This window comes from Hemitrygon akajei, chromosome 9, assembly GCF_048418815.1.
Source record: "Hemitrygon akajei chromosome 9, sHemAka1.3, whole genome shotgun sequence".
NCBI classification, from domain to species: Eukaryota; Metazoa; Chordata; class Chondrichthyes; order Myliobatiformes; family Dasyatidae; genus Hemitrygon; species Hemitrygon akajei.
The window spans coordinates 107,110,746-107,137,924 of NC_133132.1; the positions used below are offsets into that span (position 1 = coordinate 107,110,746).

General features: G+C 40.7%; 1 protein-coding gene across 1 annotated transcript in view; it reads right to left on the reverse strand.

Moving 5' to 3' along the window:
• The window catches only part of LOC140733433 (CUB and sushi domain-containing protein 1-like), a 2,013,313-nt gene that overhangs the window by 469,524 nt on the left and 1,516,610 nt on the right, over positions 1 to 27,179 (reverse strand). The window contains exons 19-23 of the mRNA XM_073056756.1: positions 24,290 to 24,406; positions 19,852 to 20,067; positions 15,963 to 16,151; positions 10,533 to 10,702; positions 3,443 to 3,599 (exon numbers count right to left, since the gene is read on the reverse strand). Of these exons, the coding sequence (XP_072912857.1) occupies positions 3,443 to 3,599; positions 10,533 to 10,702; positions 15,963 to 16,151; positions 19,852 to 20,067; positions 24,290 to 24,406 (849 nt within the window). The remainder of the gene's footprint in view (positions 1 to 3,442; positions 3,600 to 10,532; positions 10,703 to 15,962; positions 16,152 to 19,851; positions 20,068 to 24,289; positions 24,407 to 27,179) is intronic.

The following is a 27,179-nucleotide window of genomic DNA, read 5'->3' on the forward strand; positions in this document are numbered from 1 at the left end:
GTATGTGTTAAAAACAGGAAGACCAGCATTGTGAGTGGCCGAGACAACTACAACTGGATTGGAGACCCATCCACAATTTGCATGCCACATCACCTGCAATAGAGTCAAATAAAACTGAATGATTCAACAGTGGTGTTCAAGGATGGCATTGGAAAACTCATTCATATCAAGGGTACAAGGGTGTAAAAAGAAAATGCCACACCCAAGTTCCTTAAACCATCCATGAAAATGTGGCCAGTGAGCCAGATCACATGGAGGCTGAAGAAATTCATTCCAAGATTGGGTGGAGCCCATGGCCAACACCAGTGGTCCCAGTAGCCAATAAGGATGGATATATGAGGATCTGTGGTGATTTTATGGTCACCACAGATCAACTCAATTCTGAATGTATGTCTATATCCTCCACCCAGGACAGAGGATATCTTTGCTAACCTTTCTGGAGGGAAGCATTTCAGCAAAGTTGGCAGCCGAGGCCTACCTATAGACAGAGATGGAAGAAGGATCTGAAGTGTTTCTTACCATAAAGACTCAAAAAGAGCTTTATCACTGTAATAGGATTATTTCTCAGTTAGCATCTGCATCTGCACTCTGGCAAAAAGCTATGGACCAGGTGCTGCAAGGCTGCCCAGGCACTCAGCATTACCCAAGTGAATTATTGTTACCAGTAACGATAACAAGGAGCATCTCCTAAAACTCCAGATTGTGTTAAAAAGATTAGAAGATTATGGGCTTAGTACACAATGCAATCAAGTGTGAATTCTTTAAACCAAGAATCACTTACAGTAGTCACACCATTGCCGCACAAGAATTACGCAAGTGTGTGGAGAAAATTCAAGTGGTGGTGAATGCCCCAAGGACACAGTTATGCCCCACTTTAGGATTTGTCAATTACTATAAATATTCCTGCCAATCCTGGGTACACTGCTCCACCTCTTGAACTCATTCCTATAGATCAGGAAGAAATAGCAAAGGACAAAGCAGTGTGAGGTGGGTTTTGAAAAGGCAAAGGAAATCGTGATGTCAATTACTGTATTAATACATTGTGATCCACATTAACCAGTGTAGCTTGCCAAAGACACCTCACCTTAAGTGATAGGTACAGTCATGTCACATGTTATGAGTGATGGAAGTGAATGCCCCATAGCCTATGAATTACATTCCATTACCACTGCAGAGAAAACTTACGCACAGATTGACAATGAGACCTTGAGTCTGGTTTGGGATGTGTAACATTTCAACCAGTATCTGTATGGGAGAGAGTTTACCCTCAGTACTGATCATCAAACACCAGTGTCCATTTTCAATCAAGAGAAGGATGTTCCACTAAGCTGCTTCAGAAATGGAGAGATAGACTCTTCTTCTTGGAGGACACAACAACAAGATTGAATTCAAGGGAACAACTAATCATGGAAATGCTGATGGATTGTCCCATTTACTCTTAGAAAAAGAAATAACTGGAAAATTTACAAAAGGACACTCCTCTCAGTGTATTCGGTAAATTGAAAGTGTCCCTATTATGGCAGAGATGGTCCAAAGGGAGGCAGAAAATACCCCACACTGCCTCAGGTATACATGGCAACCTAAAATGGCTCCAAGCTGGTCATCTAGGCATGGTCAAAATGAAAGATTTTTAGGGTGGCCTGGGATGGATCAGCAGATTGAGCAGCTCACCATGCACTGCATGGGATGCCAACACACCCAGAAGATGCCAAAAGCAGCACCTCTCCATCCCTAATAATGGCTTGTTTTGCTCTGGCTTGTGGATTTTGTTCGACCATTCATGGACACATATATTTTGGTAGTAGTGGGTGCAGCTACAAAGTGGCCCAACAGCCTCAGTTTGAGCGTCGCATACTGCTGATGTGTTGAAAAGTCTCTTCTCAAGACCTGGTGTTCCAGATCACTTAGTGACAGTAGACTACAGTTTGTTGCAGAACAATTTCAATCATTCCTCTAAATGAATGGAATAAGACTTATTACATGTACAATGGCTTGGCAGAAAGGTTTATCAAGAGTCTAATGATGGTCTGCGAGCAACGTCAGCAGAACACACCACACTGACAATGAATCTGAAACTTGCCAATTTTCTCCTTGCATATTGCAATGCAGCACACTGCACAGCCAACAACTCAGCAGGTCTGCTGATCACTGGTCATTCCTTGCACTCCCACTTGGATCTCCTCAAAGTCAGTTTCAGAAAGGTTATACAGGACACACAGCTTACACAATTTGAGGTTTGATGTTTCACTCCCGGACAAGCAGTCCTGCTGAGAGATTACAGAGGTATTCAAAAGTGGGTACTTGGAAAACTTAAGGACAAAATGGACCACTCTTCTATACAGTGGAGATTGTGTCTGATGTCATCTGGAGATGGCACATCAATCAATTGAGGAGAGCAGAGTCAATTATTAGAAAATAAAGGTGTCACATTAATCAGTTGCGAAGAGCAGAGTCAATTATTAGAGCTCTCAGAACTACATCCTTCTGTCTCAGAGTCATTTCATACAATAACCATAGTGGAGGCCCCAGAATCTAACGTTGTTATATTTGAGTTGAGATGCATTCTATACTGAGTTGTAGTTTATATCTAAACAGGGAGAAGTGTAGACTATTCAATATTTCAGTAACATTTGAATAATATTGTAAATATGTTGTTTAATTAAGCGTTCTTTGTTTATTTACAGAATTCATTACGGTTTATAAGTAAGAAGTATGTGAATGGCATATGTTATTATGCCACCACATCATATGTGAACATCTCACTAAAGTAAAACTAACTAGACTTATTATCCCCAAGCTCCTCTCTTTTGCTTTTAGTTTCTGGAGTTACAAAACATAACTGAGATTACGTAAGGTTTTTATTGACCTTGTTCTGGATCTTTAAAACTGTCAGAGCAATAGGTGCAGAAAAAACATGGAATGGATAAATATCAAGAGATGTTGAACAGGACAACCTTCTTTCTCCCAACCTATTCAAAATCATTATGGACCCGTTTATTTGTACCATCAAAAATAAAAGCCAATTTGTACCAGAAGAAGGAACAACCAGATACACGACATTAGCCTTTGATGATGACATGACAATCTTGAGCAACATCTTCACGTGGATGGACCAAAATATTAAAATTCTATCAGCTTTATGCAAAGCAGCTGGCCTGAAGGCTAATGTCGTAAAATCTAAAGGCTTTCACATTATTTGTCAAAGAAAGACATACATGTGGAAATATGACAAAGGAAGAATCTTTGATAAAGAAAACATCCAATACATACCAGAGAGTGAAATCAAAAAATAGCTGGCAGCCAGAATGGATCCACAGTGAGGGATCGCCATAGAGGACTGGAAGTCAAAACTGGAGGGGAACTGAGAGCTCTACGGTGTACGGAATATACAACTCTATCTAACCATCATGCAATTCCTCCTTTATATAAAGCATTCTCTTACTGGTATAGGTGAGATCAAATCCCTGGTCAGTCCCTGATCCATTTGTGTTAAATTCTAGCCACATATGATTTGATGTGCTGTTTAAGGTAATTCCCAGCAATTCGGATTTGGTAAAAACCCCAAGGCGACGAAAGGAATTATCTTTTCCATCATAGACCTGAAAGACAGAATGCACAGTTATTAAAGAGTGCATTGAAGTAACCTCACCATGACTTCAGCCATATCACAAAACATCTAGGCCTTATTTCATTCTAGTTAAATCTTCACTGGATAAAGAATGGGGAATTAAGGCCATTCTGATTGGTAAATCGCAATATCAAGCAGCCTGTCATAGATCAACTGCCTGTCATAGATCCATTTCTAATGCCTTTTCCATTATATTTCACAGTTAAATTTAACTGGAGAGGCAAGAAAATCCTTTCAATGCAATGGCAATAAGATTGAATGTTGATGAATTGATTCTATATGTTTTGGTGAAGAACAATTTGACACAGGAACTTCAGTTCTTTGTTAATCTTGCATCGGTTTTCCTTTCAGCTGACAAGCAGTTTTCAAAACAGTAGCAGGACAAGAGAATAGTCAGCACTGAATACTTCAAGAGAAATTTGGATAAATGTTTAAATGAAGCATGGGGGGGGGACATCTATACTAACAGGTAGTGAGAGTGTGGACTAAGATGCCAGCAGAACTGGACAAGGATTCAATTTCAACATTTAAGAAAAGTTTGAATAAGTATATCATGGCGTTGGTGTGGAGGACTATGGTCCAGGAGCTGGTTGAAGGGATTAGGCAGAGTAACAGTTTGGCACAGACCAGATGGGCTGAAGGGCCTGTTTCTGTGCTGTAGTGCTCTATGATTTTATGACTACAGGGCATCATTCCTCTCAGGATTCAGTCTTGGATTCATCACAAGTATCTTACGGAATTTTCTATATTTCCCTCCTTTCAAAAAATAAGTCTACTATTTCATAAGTAAAAGAGAAAAAAACAGATAAACATCAGATGAGGATGACATAAAATATTTTATAAAATTGCATTATTGTCTATATAAAGAAATATATAATGGTCCGTGCTCCATCAAATTAACCAAACAAGTCCATACTGGGGATACTTTGTTTTTCTTCCTATGCAAAACACTTTGACTAAGCTCCTAAAACTAACAGGAATGTAATAAGGAGCATAAAAATCAATTTTCTTTCCATATATAAAAGTTATAATCCAATAAAGACCATAGAAGGACAACAACATGTGTAAAGATTTTATCCGGCCATCTACACTTTGTGTTAGCAGATTTTGTGCTTCTGCAGAGGGTTGTACACATTACAAAAGGACATTTATCAGTTTAAAGCATGTCAGCAAAACCAAGGAATTGATTGTGGAGTTCAGCAAGGGGAAGTCAGGAGAACATGCACCAGTCCTTATCAAGGGATCAGAAGTAGACAAGGTGAGCAGTTTTAAGTTCTTGGGTATCAACATCTCTGTAAAATTATCCTAGGCTCAACGTATTGATGTAACTACAAAGAAGGCACGGAGCAGCTATATTTCATTATGAATTTGAGGAGATTTGTTATGCCACCAAATACTCTTGTAAGTCTCTGTGGATGCATAATGGAGACAATTCTGACTTGTTTCATCACCGCTTAGAATGGAGACTGCCAACCCTCCCTCTACTATCGAAGACACCTTCAAGAGGTGATGCCTCAAGAAGGTGGCATCCATCATTAAGGATCCTCACTATCTAGTACATGCCCTTTTCTTGCTACTAACATCAGAGAGGAAGACTCACACTCAATATTTCACAAACTGTTTCTTCCACTCGAGCATCAGATGTCTGTATGCTCTTTGAACACTAACTGCCTCATTATTTTTTTTTCTGTATTATTTACAGAACCAGAATATGGCTTACTGGTAAGAGTTGAATGTTAACCCTGAAGAAAGATTGGGTGGGGGGGGGGGGTGTTCTTAGAAAAATGTGAAATGTGCCAAAAGCTTTCTTTACAATCCCACCTAACTGAGATTCCACTTTCAAGGAATTATGGATCTGTATTCCCAGATCCCTCTGTCTACCACACTCTTCAGTGCCCAACTGTTCACTCTGTAAGATCTACTCTGGTCTGTCTACCAATTTACAAAACCTCACCCTTGTCTGCTTTAAATTCCATCTGCCATTTTTCAGCCCACTTTTCCAACTGCTCTAGATCCCACTGCAAGTTCTGATAGCCTTCCTTGATGTCCACTACACCCCCAATCTTGGTATCATCTGCAAAATTTGCTGATCCAGTTTACCATATTATCATTAGATTGTTGATAAAGATGACAAACAACAATGGACCCAGTACCAATTCCTGCAACACACCTCTTGTCACAGGACTCTAGTCAAGGCAACTAACTACTACTACTCACACAAAATGCTGGTGGAACACAGCAGGCCAGGCAGCATTGATAGGGAGAAGCCCTGTCGACGTTTCGGGCCGAGACCCTCGTGTTTGCTCGTAACTACTATTACTCTTTAGTTTCTCCTGCAAAGCCAATATCTAATCCAATTTACTACCTTATCTTGAATACCAGGGATTTAAACATACTTGACAAACCTTTCATGAGAGACCTTGTCAAAAGCCTTGCTAAAGTCCATTTAGACAACATCCACTGCTTTACTTGTATCAGCTTCCCTGGTATCTTCCTCAAAAAAGCTCTATAAGATTGGTTAGACACAACCTAACATACACAAAGCAATTTGACTATTCCTTATCAGACCTTGTCTATCCAAATACTTGTGTATCTGGTCCCTTAGAATACCTTCTAATAACTTTCCCACAACTGATGTCAGGCTCACTGGCCTATAGTTCCCAGGTTCATTCTTGGAGCCGTTCTTAAACAATGAAACAACATTAGCTATCCTTGAATCCTCCAGCACCTCACCCATAACTAAGGATGTTTTAAATATCTCAGCTAGGGCCCTGCAATTTCTGTACTAGCCTCCCATAGGGTCTAATGGAACATATTGTCAGGCTCTGGGGATTTACCCATCCTAATTTTCCTCAATACTGCAAGCACTTCCTCTTCTATCATCTGTATAAGGTCCATGACTTCGCTGCTGCTTTGCTTCACTTCAATAGACTCTGCGTCCATCTCCAAGTAAATACAGATGCAAAAAATCTATTTAAGATCTCCCCCATCTCTTTTGCCTCTATGTATAGATTACTACTCTGATCTTCTAGTGGATTATCCTTTTGTTTCTAATATATCTGTAGGTTTCTCCTTCACCTTGTCTGGCAGAGCAACCTCATGCCTCCTTTTAACCCTTCTCATTCCCTTGTTAAATGTTCTCAAGTTTCTGACATTTCTGACACTCCTCAAGTACCTTATTTTTCCTACCTGCTATGCATCACCTTCTTTTTCTTAACCATTGCCTCAATATCTCTGAAAATCCAAGGCTCCATAAAACTGTTATCCTTGCCCTTCATTTTAACAGGGACATACAAACTCTGTACTCTCAAAATTTTACTTTTGATGGCCTCCCACTTACCAAGTACACCTTTACAAGACTACTGCCTGCCCCAATCCCTTTCTGATAACATCAAAATTGGCCTTTCGCCCATTTCGAATCTCAACCTGGAATTTCAAACAACGAACACAAAATGCTGGAGGAACTCAACAGGCCAGGCAGCATCTATGTTGGCATTTCCTGCCGAAGAGTGTCAGCCCAAAACAGCAACTGTACTTTTTGCCATAGATGCTGCCTGACCTGCTGAGTTCCTCCAGAATTTTGTCTGTGTTGCTTGGATTTCCAGCATCTGCAGATTTTCTCTTTTTTCTGGAGTTTCAAAATCCAATGTTGTGTGTGAAAAAATAGGAAGCCCGCCCAAGCTTTTATATCAAGACCGCTAAATGGATGATAAATTGATTCAATTCTTGGCTGTGATTGTACAGTTAGAAGAAAATAGCCTATTCTTCTGTAATATAGGAGTCAAGGTAAATTGTATCAGAAAAAAATAAAAATACACATGTAACTGTAGTGTCTCTATGGAATGAAGTAATTGAGAGCTTGTTGTACCCATGACATTTATGCACAAAACATAATTCCTTTTGAAATGGGAAATAAAAGCACAAGTGTAGATAAATAAAGCCCATGGTAAATAAAGCTCAGTGTGACCAGAGCCAGAGAATATGGAACTCAGAGCAGTCCATACAGCACAGGAGCAGGCTGTACAGTTCACAGTGTTGTGCTGAATTAATTAAATTAATAATCAAATGGCTAACTAAACTAATCTTTTCTGCCTACACAATATCCATTTCATTTCATTTTCCTCCATTTAGGTGTCTATCTAAACATACCTTTAAAAGTTCCTAATGTTTGTCATTATCACCACCCCAGGCAACACATTCCAGGCACCCACCACTCTGTGTTAAAAGCTTGCCCTTCACAACTCATTTGAAATTCCCTCCTCACACTTTAAATGCATGGCATCAGTGACTAGCTACATCAGCAAGTGCACCTATGATGTTACTGTGTCTAAGACCATCACTACACGTATTAACCAGAAGCCATGGATGACCGGGGAGGTGCATGTGCTGCTGAGGACCCGTGTCTCCACCTTCAGAGCAGGCAACAAGGCAGCCCTAACAACAGTGAGGGCCAAACTGTCCCAGGCCATCAGAGAGGCAAAGCGTGCACACACCCAGCGAATCCACAGCCACTTCCAGGACAGTGGTGACATGCAGCACATGTGGAAGGGCATTCAGAACATCACCAACTACAGGACAACATCACCTGACTCTGCGGTGTGATGCCTTCCTCCTAGAAGTGCTGAACTGCTTCTACACTCATTTTGAGGTGCAAAATGACGTGGCAGTGAGGAAGTCCACCCTTCTTCCAAATGTCCAGGTGTTGTGTCTCACCGTGGCCGATGTGAGGAGAACCCTGTGCAGGGTCAACCCAATGGAAGGCTGCTAGACCAGACAATATTCCTGGTAGAGTGCTTCAAGGATGTGCAGACCAGCTAGCAGATGCTCTCACTGACATCTTCGACATCTCCCTGAGCAGCACTATCGTTCCAACGTGCTTCAAGGCCACCATTGTCTCCGTGCCGAAGAAGTCTTCAGTGTCCTTCCTCAATGTCTACCGTCCCGTTGCACTCACATCCATCATCATGAAATGTTTCAAGAGGCTCATCACGAGGCACATCAAGCCCCTACTGCCCCCCTCACTGGGCCCCCTGCAAATCGCGTACTGTTCTAACCATTCAACAGACGACACCATTGCCATCACCCTCTACCTCGCCCTAACCCACCTGGACAAAAAACACACATACGTTCGGATGTTGTTCATAAACTTCAGTTCAGCATTCAACAGAATCATCCCTCAGAACCTGATTGGAAAGCTGAGCCTACTGGGCCTGAACACCTCTCTCTGCAACTAGATCCTAGACTTCCTGACTGGGAGATCTCAGTCAGTCTGGATCGGAGGCAGAATCTCCAACACCATCACACTGAGCACGGGGGCTTCCCAGGGCTGTGTGCTCAGTCCACTGCTGTTCACTCTGCTGACCCACGACTGTGCTGCAACACACAGCTCGAACCACATCATCAAGTTCACCGATGACACAACCGTGGTGGGTCTCATCAGCAAGAACGATGAGTCAACATACAGAGAGGAGGTGCAGCAGCTAATGGACTGGTGCAAAGCCAAGAACCTGTCTCTGAATGTGAACAAAACAAAAGGGATAGCTGTTGACTTCAGGAGGGCACAGAGCAACCACTTTCCGCTGAACATCGACAGCTCATCAGTAGAGATCAATAAGAACTCCAAATTTCTTGGTGTTCACCTGGCGGAGAATCTCACCTGGTCCCTCAACACCAGCTCCATAGCAAAGAAAGCCCAGCAGCATCTCTACTTTATGTGAAGGCTGCAGAAAGTCCATCTGCCACCCCCCATCCTCATCACATTCTACAGGGGTTGTATTGAGAGCATCCTGAGCAGCTGCATCACTATGTAACAGTTTCTTCCCCCAAGCCATCAGACTCCTCAATACCCAGGGCCTGGTCTGACACCAACTTACTGGCCTCTACTGTGCCTATTGTCTTGTTTACTATTTATTGTAATGCCTGCACTGTTTTGTGCACTTTATGCAGTCCTGGGTAGGTCTGTAGTCTAGTGTAGTATAGTTTTTTTTTCTGTGTTGGTTTTACATAGTTCAATGTAGTTTTTGTACTGTTTCATGTAGCACCATGGTCCTGAAAAACGTTGTCTCATTTTTACTGTGTACTGTACCAGCAGTTATGGTCGAAATGACAATAAAAAGTGATTTAACTTGACTTGACGTCCCCTGGTATTAGATATTTTGATTCTTTTAAAAAGACATTCTCTGCCTATTCTATCTATGCCTCTCTTAAAATGCAAAGTAATGCACACAAAATGCTGGACGAACTCAACCGGGTAGGCAGCATCTATGGTAAGGAATAAACAGTCAGCAATTTTGCGCGGGCCCCTTCAGCATCAGGACTCTGCACAAAGTGTTGACTCTTTATTCCTCTCCGTAGATGCTGCTGGTCTTGCTGAGTTCCTCCAGGATCTTGTGTGAATTATTCAAGACTTCTAGCATATGGATCTCATGTTTAAGAGCAATGCAAAGGCTTTGTTTTCTTTTTCATGCATCAATAAGTATCTGTCTAAAGCAATAAGAGAGTGTTTGTGTGTGTGCGCGCGCACGCAGCATGGGGGGTTTCCGTGCACAACACAAACCCCAACTCAAGATTTATTATGCCAAATTTCAAATGCCAGCACCTAAATGCAACTAACTCTTAGCAACTAGAATTTAATCTTGAAATATTCAATGGCACAATTACTCAGCCTATTTTTGGCAAACCTATGAAAGATGACATTGAAAACGGATTTAAAATCTAATCACTTGAAATTGGAAACATTAACATAAACAAGCTTCTCAGCTAAGATTTCGCTCAAATTGATACACCTTTAAAATTCTACTTCCAATGGCATTGAGATTTTGTGGCACTGAGCGAAACCATTTATTAGAATTTGAGGTAAAATATAAAATGCAAGAGATACTGTATGTGTCAATGTCACTGTTACCTCGACAACATCACCCTCCTGAAGATTAAATGTCCTAGCGTGAAGGCTGATTCCTTTCCCTGGCTGTGTCTCAATTCTGTAGATGCATTCATGATTGTTCTCGTAGTTCACTGGGTAATTTGGCGACAGCAACGTGCCTTCCGTTGCAGTTACAGAGGCTCCACATTCAGCTAAGTCATAAATAGAAAGTGCAAGCAATTAAAACATCTTTTAGAATGGTTTAAACAAGTTTAGAAGGAAAACAAAATATAGTTAAAGCACAAATGACAACTCAATTACATAATACATCCTGGTGTAAATATGCCCTAAGCTGTTCCCATCTGGGATCCTGTTCTTCAAGTATATTTTGTGTCCCCAATTACACTCTGTCTTGAGGGGCATAGATAGGGTGAATACGCCCCATCAAAATTCAAGGTTTAAGATTGTTTAATGTCATTTCCAGTACACAAGTGTAAAGGAAAATGAAATCATTGTTTCTCTGCCTCTGAGTCAGCCCAAAAAAAAACCCACCTACAATAAATATAAATACATAATATAGCTATTACACATAAATTGATCTTATATTCTTGAGGAGATGCAAGGCACGGGAGTGACTAACAGGAAAATGATAAAGTAGTGTTGGTTGAGGTGTGGAGGGATGGGTTATTAAGTGGAGGTGTTGATCACCCTATTGCTTGGGAAAAGTTACTGTTTTTGAGCCCGGTGGTCCTGGTGTGAATGTCTATGTAGCATCCTCCCTGATGGGAGTGGGACAAACAGTCCATGAACAGGATGGGTGAGATCACTGGGTTTTTCTTTATGTATATCCTTGATGGTGGGTAGGCTGGTGCTGGTGTTGAATTGGACAGTTTTGACGACCTATTGTAGAGCCTTCCAGTCCACTGTAGTGCAGTTTCTGTACCATTCAGTGATGCAGCTTGCTAGGATGGTCTCTACTGTGTATCTGTAAAATGTTATGAGAATAGATGTGCATAGTCCAGCTTGCTTCATCCTCCTCAGAAAGGAGAAGCATTAGTGAGCTTTCCTGATTGTGTATAACATGCTCTGGAAGCACAAGAGGTTGTGTGAGATGTGCACTCCCAGGAGTTTCCAGAGTTCTTTTCCCTAGTGTTGGGAGGTCAAAGGTTTATTATGAGAGGGGGGAGATTTAATAGGAACCTGAGGGGCAACATTTTCACCCAGTATATGAAGCAAAATGTCGGGGAAATAATTGAGGCAGGTATATTAACAACATTTAAAAGGAAAGTATAGTACATGGATAGGAAAGGTTTCAGAATCAGAATCAGGTTTATTATCATTGACATATGTTGTGAAATATCTCATTTTGTAGCAACGGTACAGTGAAATATGTACATAAAGCATATACAAGTCACATAAAGTGAAAAATAGAGAGATAGACAGACATATAAATAGACAGATAGGGCAAAAGAGAAATAGAGAGGTAGTGTTCGTGGACTGTTGGCTAAATGCAGGCAAATAGCACTAGCTTTATGCTAGTCCTGATGAAAAGTCTTGACCCAAAATGTCTACTGTTTATTCCCTTCTGTAGATGATGCCTGATCTGCTGAGTTCCTCCAGCATTTTGCGTGTGTGGTACTAGCTTAGATGGGAATCTTGGTTGGCATGGACCAGTTGGGCTGAAGGGCCTATTTCTCTGCTCTCTGACTACAAATTATGTTTGATGTAAACCCCAACAAGAACTTAAAGCTTTAATTGAAAATAATAATTTGACTGGTTTATTATTGTCACGTATACTGAGGTACAGTGAGAAGATTGTGTTCATATACAATAGATCAACTCATTACCAGTGCATTGAAACAGTAGAAGGTAAACCAATAACAGAATGCGGAGTATGTAACAGCCACAGAGAAAGTGTAGTGCAAGAAAACAGCAAGGTAGATTGTGAAGTCGAGAATTCATTTTATCATTCTAGGAAACTATTCAATAATCTTAAATTGATCTGTTTATCATCTGTAAAGTACTGTTAATGATACTATAGAAGATCGTTGAGTTAATTTATGCAGCGTATTAGCTACAAACATAATCATGGAGAGCAACACAACCTGAATATGAATCCTCACATTAATGTGGAAGCTATTAACTTTTAAAAATAGTTTGATAAATTTATTATCTGCCTTTGTGTAAACATTTCCCCAAAGCATTATCCCATGTTCATGTAATGCTCACTAGCATAGTGTCAGTGAAAGTAAAATTTCCAGTTCATGGTATTTAATTTGGTCACAAAGTCATACAGCACAGAAACAGGCCCTTTGGCCCAACTTGTTCATGCTAGCTTGTTGTGACTAAGTCACAGGCAAAGATTCAATATTGTTTAATGTCATTTCCAGTACAAAAGTGCAAAAAAATCAAAATAATTGTTACCCCAGAAACAATGCAGCACAAATAAACACAATAAGATAAAGAATACAATAATAAAGAACACAATAAATATAAACACATAAGATAGTTTAGACACAGGGATTTATTATATGTCCATAAAGTGACACTGGACATACCTTGTTGAAACATCTTGTTGAGGCAAATTAATTCACATGAACAAAAAAATTCCAAGGAGAGAGAGCCAGAGGCCCAAGTTTAGTGTTGTGAGGGCTGAATCTCTGAGTATACAAATCTCCTAACTACTGATTGATCAGCTATTTTTTGTGTGATAATATCAGTCTGGTATGCAAGCTCCCTTGAACTTGGTTGCAATGGTACAAATGACTTAAGCCCATATTTGTGTGGTTTGATGCAGGCCAATTAACATCACCCCATTGACTAATATTTAGCTGATGCATAAAAACATCTCCTGGTCACTTCACTTTATAAACCATACCTTGAGCAATCAGCCATTGCCCCATAGACAGTATTGTTTATTTGAAAAGTAGTACTTTTATTTCATAACTTCTTATAACCCCTGACAAGCCAAAGTCTGAATATAAGCTAGACTCCATTTTCCTGAGTTTGGCTCATGTAATCCAAGTGGGGATTACCCAGTTTGCATTTAGACTGTTTCAATGTCTGTTTTCTAGAGGTCTGTGACTTGTGTTGCTGAGGGCAAGTACCACAAATGCTGCATTTGTTGCAGTAGTGTCTGTTTTCTAGTGGTATTTAGGACCTGTGTTGCTGAGGTTCTACAAATCCTGAATTTATTCAACATGGAGTAGCAACTCGGCAAACTCTGGCCTTTGGTCCATGATAGACAAAGAAATAGTTAGGTGAGCTTTAAAGGAGACATAAATTGACTGTATGTCCATAAAGTGATGTTAGGCATAGGAGTGTTTGTCCATAAGGTGACTGACAGGAAATAGTAAAGTAGTGAAGGTTGGGAGTGTGGAGGGGTGGGTCAATGGCTAAACCAAAATTTCAATTTGAACCCCATGTTTTATTTTAATGTTCCTATTTCAATCGATATTATCCCCAACGATTTCCACCCAGCTTTCTTCGACACACCAGCAACAACTAAGGATGTGGCTTTTACAAATTCTGCCTTAAAGCATCTTACTGGTGTTTTCTCAATAAAAATAGGTCACACTTCATTTCTAGCTTTAGTTTCTGAGATCATTGTCCTAAAATAGCACAAAAGCAGGCAGTTCAGTCCAACTCATCTGAGCTGTGTTCCTGAGCACATCCCACTCAGATTCAGGTTCAGACTTAGTTATCAGATGTACATCAAAACGTAACAACCAACACACTCTGTGGATGGTCTGGGGGCAGCCTGCAAGTGTCACCACACATTCCAGTGACAACAAAGCATGCCCAGAACGCTTGTCAGAACAACACACAGCAAACAAACAACACGAGACAACCGTAAAACAAATCCTTTTCCCACACAGACAGACCTCCAATGACAGGACAGCCTGCCTCCAGACCATGGCCCCAGACTCAACGGCATCAGACCTCTGTCCTTCAGACTCACAAATCTAGAGGTCTCGAACTTCAGGTCTTGACCTCTGAATACACTAACCTCAGGCTTTGGCCTCCAGACTCGTCAGCCTCAAGGCTTTGATCTCTGGGTTTCAATCCCAAGACAGGCTACCTCTGTACCTACAACCTGCAGACCACAGTCCTGTATTTGATCTGCATCCCTCTGAACTGCTCCTGCCTCAACGATAGTTTCTATCCCACAGTTCTAAGACTCTTGGATGGACCTCTTAAACAATACAATGGTCTCCTGACCTGACCTCACAGTCTACATTATTGTGACTTTGCACATTACTGTCTAGCCGCACTTCACTTTAATATTGGTATTGGTTTATTCTTGTCTCAGGTACCAAGACACTGTGAAAAGTCTGTCTTGCTAACGAGGTTCAAGGACAGCTTCGCCCACTATTGTGAGACTATTGAGCAGATCCCTAGTACGACATAATGGGCTCTGACCTCACATTGCATTGTGACCTTGCACCTTATTGTCTACATGCACTGCACTTTCTCTGTAACTGTTACACCATATTCTACATTCGCTGATTGTTTTGCCTTGTTTTACCTGCTAATTGTTTCAACCTCTTTGAACATCAGTGGACTTCACTGAGGTTGAGGCACATTCTAGCTCAATGCACTGTAGAATGATCTCATCTGTATAAACAGTGTGCAAGTTCAGCTTTGTACTGTATCTCATTACATGTAACAATAATAAACCAATACCAATGCCAATTCCCATCAGGCTGAAATTATGTACTGCTAGTATCAATGACAGCTTCTATCCTGCTGTTATAAGATCTCTTATACAATCTTGAATAGATCTCATATGATAAAATGGACTCCTGACCTCACAATCATCCTCTTTCACTCCAAAGAGAAAAGCCCAAGCTCACTCAAGCTATCCTCATGAGACATACTCTCTAATGCAGGCTGCATCCTGGTAAATCTCCACTGCACTCTCTCTAAAGCTTTTACATCTCTCCTATAATGAGGTGACCAGAACTGAATATAACATCCCAGATGTGGTCTAACCAGGATTTTATAGAGCTGCAACATTACCTCACACCTAAAGAACACAATGCTCCCCCCCAACTAATGAAGGCCAACACACCATATGCCGTCTTAACAAAGCTATCAACTTGTGCAGCAACTTGGAGGGATATACGAATGAAGACCCCAAGATGCCTCTGTTCCTCAAAATCGTATTTTTTTATTCACTGTATACTTCATTCTTGATTAGCTTTGGCATATGTACTGGGGGTGGGGGCGGGGGGGGGGGGGGGTGGAGAAGGACCAAATGATAGTCGACTGATAATTCTTCCTCAAGATTTAGTGTTTAAGAAATATTTCAATTAATTGTTAACAAATCATGGAAGTGTTCTGTAGGTGACTGACACCATGATACCTATTTGTTGCTGTAGATCTATGTGTCTATTGGCAGTTTCTCTAGCAATAAATACAATCATCTTAAAGTTAAGATGCATGAAATGAAAGCATGTGACCACCTACCCACACACCTTGGAAGAGGTGCACTCCACACCCGCCTTCCTCCTCCGTAACAGGTGATCTGAGAAGCACCTTCCAGTCTATATCCCGGAAAACAGGAAAATGTCAACGAGTCTCCAACTTCAAACTGAAACCCAATTCTCCGACTAAAAGCAGGAACACCAGGGTCATCACAGGGCTCCAGATCATACTCTGTAAATCAAAGCAGCAAAATAAAACAGTCAACAGTAATATCTAGTTACTTCACTCTACCTCTCACTCAACATCAGAAAAGCTAAAGAGCTGATTTGAGTCCATGAGCCAGATCTCATTAGGGGATTGGAGGTAGAAATTTGTTAAACCTATTGGTGCTATCATATCAAAGGATTTGTCCTGGGACCAGCATGTAAGTGCCATGCCAAAGTAGATTTGGTGTTGATTCAGCACATCTTGTAAAACATTCCAAACTTCAATACAGGGTGCCACAGTAGTGCTCAGCATGACACTATTTCCAAATTCAGTTCTGGCACCATCTGTAAAGAATTTGTACACGGTCCTTGGAAACATGTGGTTTTCCTCTGGGTGCTCTGGTTTCCTCCCACAGTCCAAAGACACTTCGGTTAGTAGGTTAGTTACTGTAAATTGATCAGGCTAGTGTTAAATAGGTGGGCTGCTGGGCAACAGGGCCCATTGGGCTGGAAGAGCCTGTTCCGCACTGTATATCTAAAAAAAAATAAACGCACTGTGCAGAGTATAATAGTTGGTTGCATCATAGCCAAGGATGGAAACAACAATCACAAGAATGGAAAAGACTACAAAAAGCAATGGATACTGCCTAGTCAATTCTGAGTGGATACCACTGAGTGGCATCCATCATCAAGGATGCCTACCATCCAGGACATGCCTTCTTCTCACTAATACCAGTGGGCAGGAAGTACCAAAGCCTTGCATCCAACACCACCAGGTTCAGGAACAGATATTACCCTTCAACCATCAGGCTTCCTGAACCAGTATGGCTAACTTCACTCATCTCAACAATGAACTGATTGTACAACCTACAGACTCACTTTAACGGATTGTTTACAACTCATGTTCTCAGTTTTGTTTTGTAAACCTGCTTGAGCTCTCAGGTCTTCTTCCACTAGTCTCTTTAATTTAAAGAATCCCCCTCAAAAACTAATTAGTAGTTCTGCAGTTTTGATCTGCATTCCTAAACTTCAGAATTTAATACCTAAATTTATAAGGGATGCAAACAGTTGACATATTTAATCACCAGCTCAAAACCTATTTATTTAACCTTGCTTTCAACTAATGTCCTCTTGTCTTTTATTTACATGTTTATTTTTATTTTATTTTCATGTTAACACATATCCCATTATAAGGTACTTTGAACTACATCATCTGAATGAAAAGGGCTCTATAAATTATTATTTTATGAAAAATATTTTACGCAGTGCATTCAACAAATGTAAAACAAAATTTCCTCATTTCACTGGAAGTCTTACAATTGAAGATAAATTACATAAAAGTTGGCATGATATCATCCTTACATCTGCATTTGGCTCCATCCACGAAAAGCAGGCTTTCCTGGTGGCCAACATTTCAATTTCAATTCCCATTTCTATTCCAACATAGCCTGCTCTACTGCCACAATAAATCCACTCTCAGGTTGGAAGAACAGTGCCTAACTGTCTGGGTAGCCTCCAACCTGATGGGATGAACATTAATTTTGCTAACTTCCAGTAATTTTCCCCCTCCTCCTACCCTTTTATTCCATCCTCCACTCTGGTTCCCCTCTCACTTCTCCTCTTGTTGTTACCTGCCTATTATCTCCCTTGGCTGCCCTTCCTCTTTCCCTTTCCTCTCCAACCAGATTCCTTCTTCTCTAGCTGTTCACGCTCTCCCCCACCTACCAGTCTACAACTATCACATTCTAGCTTGTATTCCTTCCCCTTCCCTACCTTCTTTATTCCAGCTTCTTCCCCCTTCCTTTCAAGTCCTGATGAAGAATCTCAGCCCAGAACATCAATTGTTTATTCATTTCCATAGATACTGCCTGACCTGCCGAGTTCCTCCAGCATTTCCAACATCTGCAGAATCTCTTGTGCTTATGATGGCCTCCCTATCATACTGATGCAGCCACATGAAAATCCTGCAAGTTATAACTAAGGCATTCTGCACACCAACTGATATTCTCAGTCAATGCATCATTCCAGGTTTGACACTTTTATTTAATAATGTTGGTACAATGCTACTAAAATTTGTAATACAAGGTGCTTGCTAAAAATTAGTATGGCAAAGAAAGATAAAAGACTATAAATCACAGTGCAGAGTTTCAAAGTGATTGTGACTTGCTTTATTTTATTAAAGATTAGCTTTATTTGTCACATGTACAACAAAATATCAGAACATACAGTGAAATGTTTTATTTTGAGTCGACAACCAACACGGTCTGAGGATGTGCTGAGGGCAGCCCGCAAGTGTAACCACACTTCCAGCACCAACATGGCATGCCCACAACTCACTAACCCTAACCTGCACATCTTTGAGCTCCTTACAGACTGTGGCAGCAATCGAACCCCAGTCGGTGACCACCAGTCCTGTAATGCTTTGCGCTAAGTGCTGTACTACTGCGCCATCCTTGCATGTAGAACACAGACCGGTACAGAACAGAAGCAAGCCCTTCAGCTCACAAACTTCATACTGAATTAATCTAAATGCCCCCTGCCTGCTCATGATCTATACCCCTCATACTTTGCATATTCAGGTGCCTATTTAAGAACCTTTTAAACACCACTATTATATCTGCTTCCACTACCACCCATGTTTCAAAAACCCACCATTCTCTACGTAAAATACTTGCCCCTACACAACCTCTTTGAATTTATCCCCTCTTCCCTTAAATGCATGTCCTTTACTAATTGACAGTTTTACCCTGGGATAAAGGTTCTGATTGTCGATCCTGTTTATACCTCTACTTATTTTATAAACATCCTGTCAGCCTCTCCAAAATCTATTGAGATCATACAGCAAGGAAATAGGCCCTTTGGCCCAACTGTTCCATGTCAACCACAATGCCTCATCAAAGCTAGTCCCATTTAACATTCAAAATCTTTCCTAATCATGTACCTGACCAATTTTTAAAAAAATGTTATGGTACCTGCCTCAGCCACTTCCTCATTGATACTATCTTTTTTTGAAAAAAGGTTATTTCTCATGTTCCTACTCAACTTTTCCTCCCACCCTAAATCTATGTCCCCTGGTTCTTGATTCCACAACCTTGGAAAGAAGACTGTGTGCTCTTGACCTCATATTCAACTGTGTTATGACCTTGTGCCTTATTCTCTAGGACGATAAGATGGACTCTTAACCTCGACCTGCACTGCAATTTCTCTGTAACTGTAACACTATATTCTGCATTCTGTAAATGTTTCACCTTACTGTACCTTAACATACTGTGTAATGAAATGATACTGTATGTGTAAATGATGTGTAAGACAAGTTTTTCACTGCACCTGTGACAAGAATAAACCAATTTACCTTATTCCATAAACACAAGAGACTCTACTGATGCTGCAAATCCAAAGCAAAACATAAAACATGCTGGAGGAACTCAGCAGCACCTATGCAGGGAAATAAACAGTCAAATCTTCGGGCTGAGACCCTTCATCAGGACCCTTAGTGTTTTGGACCAAGATCCTTCATCAGGACTGCAGGGTCTTGATCCAAAACATTGACTGTTTACTCATTTCCATAGATGCTGCCTGACCTGCTGAGTTCCTCCAGCATTTTGCGCACGTTACCTTATCCACGTCCATCATTTTCTTTTTGCACCTATGTTTTTGTCCTAGTCACTACATTATCTCACATGCTTTCTTTACACCATGTGTGAAACTGAAGGAAGGAGACCTACCTGAGAACGTGATGTTGAACCCTTCGTAAGACACAGAGAAATCTGAGATGAAGCGTAATTGTGCGGTGTAATTTCCAAAGAGACCCGCATTGATGGTTGGAGGCAAGGCAGAGCCAGTCAGTCTTGTTACTGGATCCATGAAGCTCTCATCTTCTGTGATAATTAGATAGTCATGCGAGTTCTCAAGGTGAAAGGTATGAAATACCAACTGCACACCTAAATATAAGCAGAAAATATCACTATTATCACTGCCCAGAAAAGGCCAGTTCTAATTCACAGAGACAGTTGAAATAAACCTTCTGTCTGCAGAGAGGTTGAGAGTCATAGAAGAGTGACAGAGCACTACAGCACAGAAACAGGCCTTTGGCCCATCCAGTCAATGCTTAACTATCAATCTGCTAGTCCCATCAAACTGCACCTGGACGATCACCCCCCATATTCTTTTCATCCATGTACCCATCCAAATTTCACTTAAGTGTTGAATTTGAACCCACATCAGGCCAAGTACTAAAGACCTGTGCAAATCACTCGGCTGGAGTGTTCACCGATATCTTTAAACTCTCACGTTGGCAGTCTGAGGTACCCATCAGCTTCAAGCAGACTTCAATTATGCTAGATTGTGGTAACCTGCCTCAATGACTATCAATCAGAATCACTTACATCCATTGTGCTAAATTGCTTTCAGTGTTTGGTGATAAACATATCAACTCCTGCCTGAGAAGTGACGTGGATTTGTTTCAGTTTGCCCATTGGCACAACTGGTCCACAGCTGATACCATTTCATTGGCTCTTCACTCGACCCTGGAGCATCTGTACAGCAAAGATGCATACATCAGGTTGCTCTTTATCAACTACATTTCATCATTCAATACTATCATCCCCTCAAAATTAATCAATAAGCTTCAAGACTTCAGCCTCAACACCTCCTTGTGAAATTGGTTCCTTGATTTCATTACTTGCGCACCCTAGTCAGTTTGGATTGTCAATGACATCTCCTCCACAATCTCCATCAGCACAGGAGCACCACAAGGTTGTGTGCTAAGCCCCTTGTTCTACTCACTTTATACTTATGATGATGAGGCTAAGCACACCTCCACTGCCATTCTTAAGTTTGCAGACAACACCGCTATCGCTGGCCAAATCAAAGGTAGTGATGAATCAGCGTAAAGAAGGGAGATTGAAAATCTGGCTGATACCACAACAATAACCTCTCTCTAAATGTCAGCGAGACCAAGGAGCCAATTATTGACTTTAGGAGGAGGAAACTAGAGGTCATGAGCCAGTCATGATCAATTATCGGAGGAGAGGGTCAGCAATTTTAAGTTCTTCAGTATTATCATTCCAGCAAATCTGTCCAGGGCACAGCACCAAATTTCAATTACGAAAGGAACATGACAATGTCTCTACTTCCTCAGAAGTTTACAAAGTTTCGGCATGACATCTAAAACTCTGACAAACTTCTTTAGATGTCTGATGGGGAGTACATTGACTGGTTGTATTATTGCTTGGTACGGAAACACCTATGCCCTAAAATGGAAAATCCTACAAAAAATAGTAAAAATTGCCTGGTCCATCATTGGTAAAGCCTCCCCACCATTGCACATAATGAGTGCTGTTTCAGGAAAGCAACATCAGTCATTAAGGACCCCCACCACCCAGGCCATGCTCTCTTCTCGCTACTGCCATCAGGAGTAAGGTACAGGAGCCTCAGGAATCACGACACCATGTTTAGGAACTGTTATTACTATTAGGCCCTTGAATCAGTGGGGTTAATTTCACACAATTCACTCGCCCGATCACAGAACTGTTCCCACAACCTGTAGGTTCACTATCAGGACTCTTCATCCCATGTTTTTGATATTTATTGTTTATGTATTACTATTATTATTATTTCCATTTTTTCTTTTGTATTTGCACAGTTTGTTGTCTTGGTTGTTTGTCCATCCAGTTGGGTGCGGACTTTTATTGATTCTATTATATTTCTTGGATTTACTGAGTATGCCCACAAGAAAGTGAATCTCAGGGATGTATATGGTGATGCCTTGGTAATACATTTACTTTGAACTTTGAGCATCCACCACTTCTGCTGGCAACTTGTTCCACACCCTCACCACCCTCTTCATTGAGATTCAGATGAATTTATTCCAGATTCATTTATTTATCACCTATACATCAAAACATGCAGTGAAATAGATCATTTGTGTTAGCAACTAACACAACCTACTGATGTGAAGGGGGTAGCCCACAAGGGCACTATATTATATATTCACATTAGAACTTCTACAGATGTACTTTTGAAAGTGCCCTGACTGATTGCATCATGGTCTGATATGCTAATTCAACTGTGCAGGAATATAAGAAGCTGCAGAGAATAATGGACTCGGCATAATAAATTACCAGCATATTCCTCATCATTATCAGTAGTGTCTACAGGAGGCAGTGTCTTCTGAAAAAGATCTTCATCATTCAGGCCATGCCATCTTCTCACAGGTATCATTGGTCAGGAGGTACAGAAGCCTGAAGTCCTATACCACTAAAATCAATAACAACTATTTCCCTTCAACCATTCAGTGCATGAACTAATCCTAATTATTACCTTAGTATACCAACACCACGACCACTTTGCACTAAAATGGACTTTATGTTTTTGGTTCTTTTTTGTATAATTTTGTGTAATTTATAGCAATTTATCTGAAAACCTATCTTGGAAGGCGAGCGAGTGTTCAGCGCCATCTGCCAGCCGCTTGCTCACTGCTGTTGGAGGAAAATGTTTGCGTGTGATGGTCTCTTTCTTTCCCTCCCACTCTCTGCTCCTGAGGGAAGGTCCCAGTGTTTGAATTGTCTCTCTCTCTTTCTCAATGCTGTCAGAGGATGGTACCAAAGTTTTTGGTCTACGCTTTGTGGATTGGACTAAAGAACACCGAACTGAACTGAAAATGGTCTCTATCAATTTTGTGTTTTATTTTCTGCATTTTCACTTGTTCTTTCTTGTTGCCATTTGCGCACTTTGTTTTTTATGTGTGTGGGGGGAGTGGATATGCTTTTGTTGCCATTGCATGATTTTTTTTTGCATGGGGAGTGTTGATGTTTTTCTTTGAATGGGTCCCACGGTTTTGTGAGTTTAGTGGCTGTCTGTGGAGAAGTTGAATCCCAGGGTAGTATACTGCATACATACCTTGATAATAAATCTACTTTGAATCCTTTGAACCAATTGCAGGTGAACTTCAGCATGGACTCTACCAACAATATTGCTGTTATAAAACAAGAGATTCTGTAGATGCTGGAAATCCAGAACAGCACACACAAAATGCTGGAGGAACGTAGCAGGTCAGGCAACATCAATGGAGGAAAATAAACAATCGATGTTTCAGGCCAAGACCCTTCATCTGCATTGTTATACAGTATGTTTTGTTATGTGTACTTTGACAATTTAGCAGCACTATGACCATTTTGAGCACTTTGTATTGAAACATACTTTATTTTGCTTTCATTATGTTCTTTCTTGGAAATGTTGCATTTAATTTATGATTTTTCTGTGAATACTGCTTATCAGATGAGATGTGCCTGTGATGTTGCTGTAATTTAAGTTTTTCATTGCACCTGTGCATGTGACATATGACAATAAACTCAACTTTAACGTTTTCAAATAAGTGTTCATTTTCGGGATTGGGAACAACAGCCAGTGGCATCAAATGAATCTCAGCTCTGAGCAGGGATGTTCTTCTAGCTCCCTTCTTCAACTACTAGGTAATACGTTACTGCAACAGAGCCATTGCTAGTTGAGTGAGTCTACAAAAGTCCAGAATAAATTCAGATGCAAGGATTTATCAAAAAATTCTTAAGGCTATAAGACATAAGAGGGGCCATCAAGTCTACGCCACCATTCAATCATGGCTGATTTATTTTCCATCTCAACCCCATTTTCCTTCCTTCTCCCTGTAACCTTTGACATCTCCACTTTAAATATACTTAACGATTTGGCCTCCATAGCCACATGTGGTAATGAATTCCACAGATTCACCATTCTCTGGCTGATTAAATTCCTCCTCAGCTCTGTTCTAAAGGGACATTCTCGTATTCCGAGACTGTGCCCTTTGGTCCTGGACTCTCCCACTAATGGTAATATCCTTTGCACATCAATTTTATCTCATAAAAATCCACTCTATCATAAACAACCTCTCTGCATCCATTCTACCCTTTCCATGTCCACTTTAACCAGGTCCTTCAATAGTATCCCTTCCTCATTCTTCTAGACTCCAGCAAGTATAAGCCTGAAGCATCAAACAATCCACATATGTTAGCAGTTTCATTCTGAGTATCATTTGCATAATAGATCAAACATTTGAAGCAGCCAGCAATCATAATCTGAAAATAATCCTCACGCAGATGTGTCACCAGAATGTGGAGAAACTATGGTAAACAAATCACTTTGGCTTACCTTTTCCGTGTGACACCTCAATTATCCATGTACAATTTAAGGAATTGGGATAGAAATCAGGGAATCCGGGCGACAGAATGGTTCCACTTGCAGCATGGATGTAGCCACCACAGAAAGCTGAAATGAAAGAGAAATGGCCAGTTGTTGATTTTAACCTCCATGATAAAGAAAGCAGTAAGTGTCAAACATCTGACAGAAAATAAGCAAGGCTCTGGATACTTTCCATGGAAAATAGACATTTGTGTTTTTATATAACAGGAAACAAATAAGTATATTGCATTGCAACACTGAGAGGGAATACAACCATAATAGAAAGTCTGTTCCAATCTGAGGCTGTGTCTTTATTGGGATGACATTGGAATGGATCCAGAGGAGGTTCATAAGAATGATCCCAGGAATGAAAGGGCTAACGTATGAGGAGCATTGGATGGCTCTGTCATTTAGAACAACGAGGGGGGATCTCATTGAAACTTACCGAATATTGAAAGGCCTATAGAGAACGGACTAGAGAGGATTTCCTCTGCACAGAGTCTAGGACCAGAGGACACAGCCTCAGAATACAAGGACATCCTTTTAGAACAGAGGAGTAATTTCTTTAACCAGAGGTTAGTGAATCTGTGGAATTCAATGCCACATTCACCTGTGGAGGCCTAGTCAATGGGTATATTTAAAGTAGAGGTTGATAGACTCTTGATTACTTAAGGCATTAAAGGTTACAAGGAACAAAGAAGAGAAAATCTGAAGATGCTGGAAGTCTAAGAAACACACACAATATGCTGGAGGAACTCAGCAGGCCAGGCAGCATCTACCGAGAAGAGCACAGTTGACGTTTCAGGCTGAGACCCTTCAGCGCGACAGTTTATGGGGAGACGGCAAGAGAATAGGGTTGAAAGGGATAATAATATAGGCCATGATAGAATAGCAGAGCAGACTCAATGGGCTGAATGGCCTAAATCTGCTTCTATGTCATATGATCAAATATGTTCCAAGTTTACTAAAATCTGTTATGATGCAATAGTCCTAAATGAAATCATTACAACATGTTGGACACTTCGGTAAAAGGACTGCAATCAGTTCCGATCAGCATATTTGTACGTGGCACAAAATGAGGAGGTGTTGTTGATAGTCATGTAGGTTATTGTAGATTACAGAGGACTTGTACTATAAATGGTTGGGCACTGGAGAATGCCTAGAAGTACCACATGATTAGATTATTGAAAGTGGCATCACTGGTAGACAGGGTGGTCAAAAAGGCTTATGGTAATCTGTCCTTCTTCATTCAGAGCATTTATCTAACAGTAGAGACATTATGGTTTCAAGTTGATGTTGTGGGGGTGGAACTGGACTCTCTGATGGTGGTGTCTGAAAAGAGGATGCTGTCCAGGTTGCATGCCACCTTGGACAATGACTCCCATCCACTCCATAATGTACCGGTTAGGCACAGGAGTACATTCAGCCAGAGACTCATTCCACCGAGATGTAACACTGAGCGTCGTAGGAAGTCATTCCTACCTGTGGCCATCAAACTTTACAACTCCTTCCTCTGAGTGTCAGACACCCTGAGCCAATAGGCTGGTCCTGGACTTATTTCCACTTGGCATGATTAACTTATTATTATTTAATTATTTATGGTTTTATATTGCTATATTTCTGCACTATTCTTGGTTTGTGCAGCTGTAATGAAACCCAGTTTCCCTCGGGATCAATAAAGTATGTCTGTCTGTCTGGTGTATCTGTGTTTGGAGTACTGTGTACAGTTTTGGGCATCCTGTTACAGGAGAGGCATGACCAAAACAGAAAGAGTGCAAACAAAATGTACAAGGAAATTACCAGACCCGAGGGGTCTGAGTTATAGAGTGAGGTTGGCCAGGCCAGGTCTGTATTCCTTGTAACATAGAAGAATGAGGAACAACCTGAAACAAATATTTATAATTATGAGTGGCATAGATGAAGTAGATGGTACTAGTCTTTTCCTCAGGCAGGGGAAGTCTAAAACTGGGGGTATATATTTAGGATGAGAGGGGGAAAGATTTCAAAGGGTCCTAAGGGGCAAGTTATCCATGCAGAGGGTATTGAGTAGCTGACAGATGAAGTGGTTGATGCAGGGCCAATACGAGTATTTAAGAAGCACTTTAGATACATGGAGGGTTAGGCTTTGAGGGATATGTGCCAAATATAGGAAATTGGGGCTAGTTGATCGGCAATGACTTGTTGTACCTAAGATCTTGCATCTGTGTGGTACTGCTCTAGGACACAGTAACTTCTTTCATTCTGAACAGTCATCTTGAAGTTATTAGAAACATAAATTAAAAGAAAGATTCCAATATTAACTATTCTGTATTATAACATGGGTTTTTTTCAAAAAAAAAAGAGGATGTAATTTCCCTGGATCTGAACAAGAATTAATCCATAGAAACTTCATTCAAGGGTCATATTTAATATGTAGGGTGGCTTAATTGCTTTTGTCTTGGGGAAATTAGTTTCTGCTAGCTTATTAAGTATCATTCATTCAATTGATCCTAATGGACAGAGCAGATGACTGTTAGAATTTTCTGTGGAAATCACCAGTTCACTGTGGTAATTGTGTTCAGTTCACTTCCAGCTACTGTGCTTCTGGCAAATGTTCATGAGCGAGTTTCAATGCATTGCTTTATTTAATGTTTTCATTTAAAAGGATGGGATTGTTGAATTTCTATGTGATTTTTATGCAAGCCCACTACTACCAATTTCAGTTCAACACTTCTATTCTTTCAGAAAATTATATAAGTGATCGAATTAATGACATAGAGCAAATTCAACTGAGCGTGGCCTCATTCTACAGCTTTACCAGAAGGGGGTAAGAGCTGTAATCCTGTAAGTTTCACTATTTATTTTTATTTAGAGATTTGGC